The 7727-nt window shown below is 43.5% G+C and overlaps 1 protein-coding gene across 5 annotated transcripts in view; it reads left to right on the forward strand.

The window, feature by feature from the left end:
• LOC143279593 (protocadherin Fat 4-like) overlaps positions 1–6747 on the forward strand; it is a 99850-nt gene extending 93103 nt beyond the window's left edge. For all 5 annotated transcript variants that reach the window (XM_076583667.1, XM_076583668.1, XM_076583665.1 and 2 more), the window contains one exon: positions 2099–6747. In XM_076583667.1, coding sequence (XP_076439782.1) covers positions 2099–3131 — 1033 coding nt within the window. In that variant the 3' untranslated portion in view covers positions 3132–6747. The remainder of the gene's footprint in view (positions 1–2098) is intronic.
• The last annotated feature ends 980 nt before the right edge of the window (positions 6748–7727 follow it).

The following is a 7727-nucleotide window of genomic DNA, read 5'->3' on the forward strand; positions in this document are numbered from 1 at the left end:
CATAACGCAATGTTAAACATGTATGTGTTTCACCATTAATCTGTGTACAATAGCAGAAGTGGCTTTCTTATTGTCATTATAATATCAACAGAAAAAAGTCTGACTGCAGTTCACTCCTGTGATGGTTTGTAAACAGGTAATATTTAAGCAAGCAAGCGCATGCACATACACACACGCGCGCGCGCGCGCACACACACACACACACACACACACACACACACACACACAAGCAAGCAAGCGCAAACAGACACACACACACACACACACACACACACACACACACACACACACACACACACACACACACACAAGCGCGCCCGCGCGCGTGCGATCCTCTATTCTATTTGAAAAATATACAGTTGAACATATATAATATTGATTTCTCTCTTTTCTCTCTCTTTTTTTTTTATCAATGATGGGTAAGCTAAAGATAAATGAGTTTGTTACGTACACAACTATTGAAGGTATCCTGGCGCTGAGATTGTTACGTTCATAATTGAAGTTATCCTGGCATTGAGTTTGTTACGTACTGAGCACTTATTACGTACGTAATTTAACCATGATCTGCTGTTTTGCTTCTTTGCTTTCCAAGGATACTGTACTGAGGTAAGTTCAGAGCTTCTGGAGTCAGGTCGACTTCAACAGCAAGCACTGCTTGAAAATGTGATATCTGATGGTGTTGTTTGGTGAGATGCTGTATTGTGAGGTGCAGTGTGGTGTGGTGGGGTGTGGTGTGTGACGTGATGTGGTGTGTGACGTGGTGTGTGTGTGGCGCGGTGTGTAGTTTGGTTTGGTGCGGCGTGATGCTGTGTGACATTTTTAAAGTGTAAAATAACGTGATGTGTTGCAGTGATGTGTTGCAGTTTGATTGGTTATGGTGTGGTATACATTCACCAACTGCTCAGTGAATTAACGCGCTTGCATTAAATATGAAGACCAGACAGGAATAAGTGTGAGGGGGCACTGCACTGGGTACAGAGCAAAGAATTCTGCTCCTTGTCATCAGATAAAAAAAATTTACACCAATGGGAATAAGAGAGACAGACAGACAGACAGACAAATGACAGACAGACAGATAGATAGACAAGGAAAGAGTTCGTGTACTTTTCTGATCCGTTGAATTATATTCCGTCTTCAGTGTAATTACTTTATATAATAAATGGTCTGCAGTCGTCCCCCTTTTTTCGGTGGTTCTCAGCCTACTCACTGAGATATCACTAGATATTTATACTTTTTTTTAAGGGAAAAAATAAATTGAAGAATAGGAATCACTGGATATTTAAAAAAAAAAAAAAAAAAAAAGGAAAAAAACAGAGGTGACGTGTGTCGTATTGTAGATCAGAGGTGACGTGTGCCGTGTTGTGGTGCAGAGGTGACGTGTGTCGTGTTGTGGAGCAGAGGTGACGTGTGTCGTGTTGTGGTGCAGAGGTGACGTGTGTCGTGTTGTGGTGCAGAGGTGACGTGTGCCGTGTTGTGGAGCAGAAGTGATGTGTGTCGTTTTGTGGTGCAGAGGTGACGTGTGTCGTGTTGTGGTGCAGAGGTGATGTGTGTCGTTTTGTGGTGCAGAGGTGACGTGTGCCGTGTTGTGGAGCAGAAGTGATGTGTGTCGTTTTGTGGTGCAGAGGTGACGTGTGTCGTGTTGTGGTGCAGAGGTGACGTGTGTCGTGTTGTAGATCAGAGGTGACGTGTGCCGTGTTGTGGTGCAGAGGTGACGTGTGTCGTGTTGTGGAGCAGAGGTGACGTGTGTCGTGTTGTGGTGCAGAGGTGACGTGTGCCGTGTTGTGGAGCAGAAGTGATGTGTGTCGTTTTGTGGTGCAGAGGTGACGTGTGTCGTGTTGTGGAGCAGAAGTGATGTGTGTCGTTTTGTGGTGCAGAAGTGACGTGTGCCGTGTTGTGGAGCAGAAGTGATGTGTGTCGTTTTGTGGTGCAGAGGTGACGTGTGTCGTGTTGTAGAACAGAGGTGACGTGTGCCGTGTTGTGGTGCAGAGGTGACGTGTGCCGTGTTGTGGTGCAGAGGTGACGTGTGCCGTGTTGTGGTGCAGAGGTGATGTGTGCCGTGTTCTGGTGCAGAGGTGACGTGTGCCGTGTTCTGGTGCAGGTACCGAGCGGTCCCCGTGGCGCGGCCCGTGGTGACGGAGGAGCAGGAGTGCGTCATGAACTTTGACAACGAGGGCACCGGGGTGGACACGCTGGTCTTGCGGCGGGAAGTGCTGCGCCGCACGGAGGCCATGGAGCTGGAGGCCATCCTGAAGGCGGATCACGGCCCCTCCGACACAAACGACGTGGACTCCGGAACTGAGAACATCAACGGCTCGCTGTCCTCGGAAGAGCAGCCCGAGAGCGGAAGCCGACCAATGTCGTCGCCTGCAGCGGCACGGGAAGAGAGCAGAGAACCCTCAACCACTAAGAGCCTGATACCTCCTCCCCCTCCTCTCCCCTCGGAACCCTCTTCACACCATGGCGCCAAGTCTGAAGGTACTGCTCAGAGCAAGGACACTGCTGCTGACAACCAACTGGGGATTTCCAAGGAAGTTAAGACAGAAAGCAAACCAAATGAACCTCGGTACGAAAATGTTCAGATGAACAGCAGCACTGCGGCGGGGGGCACACCAGACAAGCGTGGCGTTGAGCACGGCCTCCAGGCGGGAGGAACGAGTGACAGGCAGGACGTCACACTCACACAGCAGGGCCAGAAGACAGAGGACGCCAGTGCTGAGGTCACTACAGGCAAGAACGACAGACCTGAAGACCCAGAACCAGACTACCAGAAACGCGTGTCCTTCGCCAACATCCTGGCTGTGCCGAAAGAAGGCAAGGACGTTAAAAAGGACGCTGATGACAAGACATCAGAGGTCAAGAATTCAGGGTCACCCATGCATTCCAACAACATGAAGGAGGTCACTAAGGATTCTGTGCATGAAGATGAGCCAAGATTTGACCCGCAGACCCCGCAGGACACCAACTACCTGAGCGCCACCTCCAAACTGCTGGACAGCTTCCAGCCCCGGAAGTCGGAAGGGTCAGGCGTGCAGAACCCCGCCTTTCAGGCTGATGAAGCAGTTCTAGACGGCTGGTCAGAGGACTATGACAACAAGGCCAGGTTCTCCGACTACATATCAACCGCTTTGTAAACCATGAGTGTCTTATTAACTTGGCCACACAACCATGTTACGCCTTCCCACATGACCGTGGTGCGCGAGACAAAGAATGCCTACTAAGAGTTTCTCTGGGCCTGCTGTTCCCTTTCGTTAAAAAATCAATATTTACGAAGGAAAAAAACACTCAGTTCCAGCCTTGACATTTACCCCAAAAAATGGAAATACTTTTTTTTTGCAGGACAACATTTGCTTTGTGTTTTATGAATGTAAAGATCGACCACTTTCTCGTGATATGATTAGTCTCCTTAATAACTTCTGCTCTGAACGCAGTGATTACAAGAATGTCAGAGCTTCTTTTCTTCTTGTAAATGGGAGTTTCACACAAAAGCTTTTTTTCACACATGCAGTGGCTGTTCTGCACTGGACAACGCTTATGGTCAGGCATCACCAAGCACATGAGATGTAGCATATATGAATTTGTCCGAACGCATTGACGCCTCCCTGATAAACTGAGACCGAAACTGATACGCTCATGAGCAATCAACAGTTAGAAGTGCATCGATGGCCCTCAGCATCCATGATACAGTTATTGATTTTATTGTTTGTACATCAACTGATTGGCTGGAAGAATTTATTTTTTTTTAATCCATGAACTAAGTGATTGGCCATGTCACATGCTTTTCTCTTTGAACTGCCAGCATGCAGTCATTATGACTTCTTCATGTGAGCCAATGATTCCTTTTATTGTCAGTTTATTTTTCTGATGCGGAACAGATAGTGACTGACCCTAAGGTCTTCTATATTCGCCTGTCTCTCAGACATGCAGCCTTATTTAGACATGGATTGAAACGAAGTCAGCAACTGAAACAATTGATAATAGATGGTTAAAACCTCGATTCCTACATTTTCATTTGTTAATTTAAAAGTTCATTGATTCCACAGCAGTAGTTATATACATAAATGGTTTCTGCAATGGTCTTCATTATTTTGAAATTTGATTCCGTAGCTTTCATTTGCTATGAGCCTTGAGACAGCCTCTGTGGTCGGCTGGGCGAACTGAATTCCTCTCATTTGTTCTTATGAAGTAGAAATCTGAAAAAGTGAACTTTGGTGATTCCTTTACCCTCAACACCTACACGAGCTGAACAGAATCGTCGACTTCGCCAACAACAATTCTTCACTCGTGTTCACATCACACAACTGTGCCCAGTCTGGGTGATGCTGTGTTTGATAATATCAGTATTAATATCAATCGTAATCACTGGGATGTTTATAAAGCACTAAACTATAAAGCGCTAAACTATGTCTGAGAGTGCTATTGAAAGCTACAGACATTCGCATGTATATACTGCCTTTTGCAAACACAAACGCTATCGTCTGCCACATCTGTCAAAATCATGATACCAAGGGGAGCAGTAATGTTGGAAAGGAAACACAACGGACCCGTTGAGACGTTGATGACTGTTGATGCGTCCATGAAAACTCCAAGAAACGCAACAGCGCAGTGCCCTCCATATACGAACGAATCAAAGATGTCATGAGTTACCTTGTGTATTAAATGTGCATAGATACGCGAATGAAAGATTGTAATGAAAATGTATAGATAATCATTGTACATTTGGTGTATAGTAGAAAAATCAACACGCTTTTGCTCTGATTTTATTCGTGGTCGTTGGTTGAATCCTATTCCGAAGGCCACTGCAGGCGGTGGTAGAATTTGTCTTCGTTCACCTAGACTTGCTGTATACAGGATGACAGGTTGTTGGCAGTTTAACTTCTGTGCGTGGATGTGGAAACTATAAGGTGATAACTCTGTTGTGGCGTTGTAGATATAATGTTTTTATCGATATTCACATTGCCTCATGCGTGTTCACAATCACATGGTGCGAGCAAACGCGTGCTTCTCTGCATGCAATATATTGTGTTGAAATAATCATGTTTCGTGGTTCAGTAAAGTGTATATAATCGTTCACTATAAACAAAACTTTATGAGATTTTTATACAATCATATGTGTGCCGTTATTTATATAAACGACCGAAGGAAAAATGATTGATCAGACAAAACGTTGGTGTGACATTCATCAGTTTATACTCATGATGTTTCGTCTTTGTCAGTGACTAGATTCTGTGGGTTGTTTGGGTGGGGTTTTTTTGTTTTGTTGTTTTTTGTCCTGTTTTTGTTGTTGAATTTGAATAAGAGTAAGTGAACAAAGATGAAGATGTGAAGACATGGAGAATTAATCAGGACGGTGCCTGTGATACCTTGTAAATTTTCAATCGATGTTTAAATCCATTTGTTGTGTTTGATTTTACTTATGTTGTGTGTCATATCAATGGATTTTCCACGATATTAATTTGTGATCGATAGTACGTTCCCGATGTCATAGTTTCTGTTTGTCTTTGCTTATGATTTTGTTTTCATCGAGTTCACGCGTACTGAACCGATAATCTGAATAACTGTATAAATTTGCTTTCAGCTTACTTCCTTGTACTTGTCACTAAAACTTTCATCAATTATTTAACGCAAACTTGGGCATTTCAAGATTGTAGCATAGCAACACACACACACACACACACACACACACACACACACACACACACACACACACATTTCGGATCAGGCGACCAGTCCATGCATGATGTAACGTGAAAAAAAGAAGGGAGTTTTAAAGTTAGCAAACAATTCTTTGACTGCAAAGGACCATTATCAATTCATATAGAGAACGCTGAACAGAATGTGGCACAAATTTTGACTTTCAACCACGATATTCATCGCTGCTCCATTGCCAGTCTGTATCTGATATCCAATGGAAAGACCAGTTGAACGATATACCGTTGGTCGGCCCAGTACACTGGGAACCACCATCTTGATGTCGATTCGATAAAGGGTCTTGAATCACAGTTTCCAGGTCATATTGTATAGTTCTGCCGATCGTAAGATGTTGATGATAATGGTGATGATGGTAATAATAACACTGATAATAATGATGATGATAATAAAAATGATAATAAAGAGAGAACGTTACGGTCGATGGGTAGAGTTGTACCGACTGACCAACCATCCCTTGCTATGTATGAATCATACCTTGCTGATCACGTTCTTAGACTGCATCCGTATATTGTGCACATCGAAATAAAGAATGTATTCATTTCAAAGCATGTGTATCACAGCTACTTTCAATTCGCCTGGTGTCGAAAGTTTAATTATATTGTTTTATGAAGTTAAGCTTTGCGATCCTCAATTTCAGGCGGATGTTTCCTTGTCAGACCTGAACTGAAATCTTTCACAGAAATGGTGTTGAGTTTTTTCATGTGTGTGTGTGTGTGTGTGTGTGTGTTGGTATGCGGAGTTCATGCCAACAGCGAGACGAAATTCTCTTCATCCGTTTCTATCCAATTTATTTATTCCTGTTTGTGTTTGTGTGTGTTTTTCCAGGATATGGAAAAGTAAATGTCAAGATGTTGTTGATTCAACGGTAAATGTTTCAGAACATGTTTTTGCTTTGACAGTGGCTGTTCATGGTTCGTGCAATATCTGAAGAACAACGCAAATGAACGAATGTTGAGTGTACTTTGTGATTTGCCATGTATCATCAGTTTTATGAAAAAGATTCATTGATTTTACTGATTGAAATAAAGAAAAGACATTTTTGGCATGAAGCGTCTTTGTTCGAAACTACATGAGTATGTTCATGTGCTCCTTCTCTCTCTCCCCTCTCTTCTTTTTCTCTCTCCCTCCCTGTCTGCATGTCACTGTCACTGTCTGTCTCTCTCCTTTTATTTGTGTGTGTGTGTGTGTGTGTGTGTGTGTGTTGGGGATGAGTGTGCGATGCATAATATGGAGGAAAGATATAACGGATGGGTGTGAATGCTCGAACCACAAGAAATGTTTGTCATTGGAAAGACCGCTTTTTTCTGTCCTATCATCTGCACACTTTCAGTAGCATTCCTCCCACACCACTCATTCCGAGTCCCCCATACACACCCACATGTGGGTTCGTCCGTCATAGTTCAAGCGCTGAAGACCAAAGGGGTCTATCGATGTTAGTTCGCCAGGAAGCCACACACCAGAGGTAACCCTGCACTGCTGCTTAGTCATTTCGGTGGTGTTCAGTAGTGTCTGTTCAGATATAATATACACAGGACACCACCTACTAAGCCCCTACAAACGGAAAGTCCACAGTTTCAGCAGATGACTTGAAAATTATGCATCCCATCATCACCCCTTTATCATATGAAGGGAGATGGATTTCACAGAGTAGGTGTGTTTCCGTTCGACATATATTGGATTCAGATCAAAATTCTATAAATTGTGAAAAGCATTTGTCAAATAGAGAAACAGACAGGTTTTTTAAGCCAGACTTTATTTTCATTTTTAGTATTTTCCTTTGTAGCCATTCCAGTTCAGGGAATCTTAGCATATTACAGTAAAGGATGACCACTCCTGTATGCCTTTGCCTTTGGAATTAGACAGTTATCTTCCCTGGCGACTGCAGACGACAATGTGTGACACTCAATGACAACGGATGTTGAGAATAAAATAATAGAAAATCAGTGATGGACTGGAAAGCCCAACGATATTTCCATGTTTTACAGGTATTCATATTGCTTTGTTACTGTTGACCTTGT

Source organism: Babylonia areolata, chromosome 1 (genome assembly GCF_041734735.1).
Source record: "Babylonia areolata isolate BAREFJ2019XMU chromosome 1, ASM4173473v1, whole genome shotgun sequence".
In the NCBI taxonomy this organism is placed as follows: Eukaryota; Metazoa; Mollusca; class Gastropoda; order Neogastropoda; family Buccinidae; genus Babylonia; species Babylonia areolata.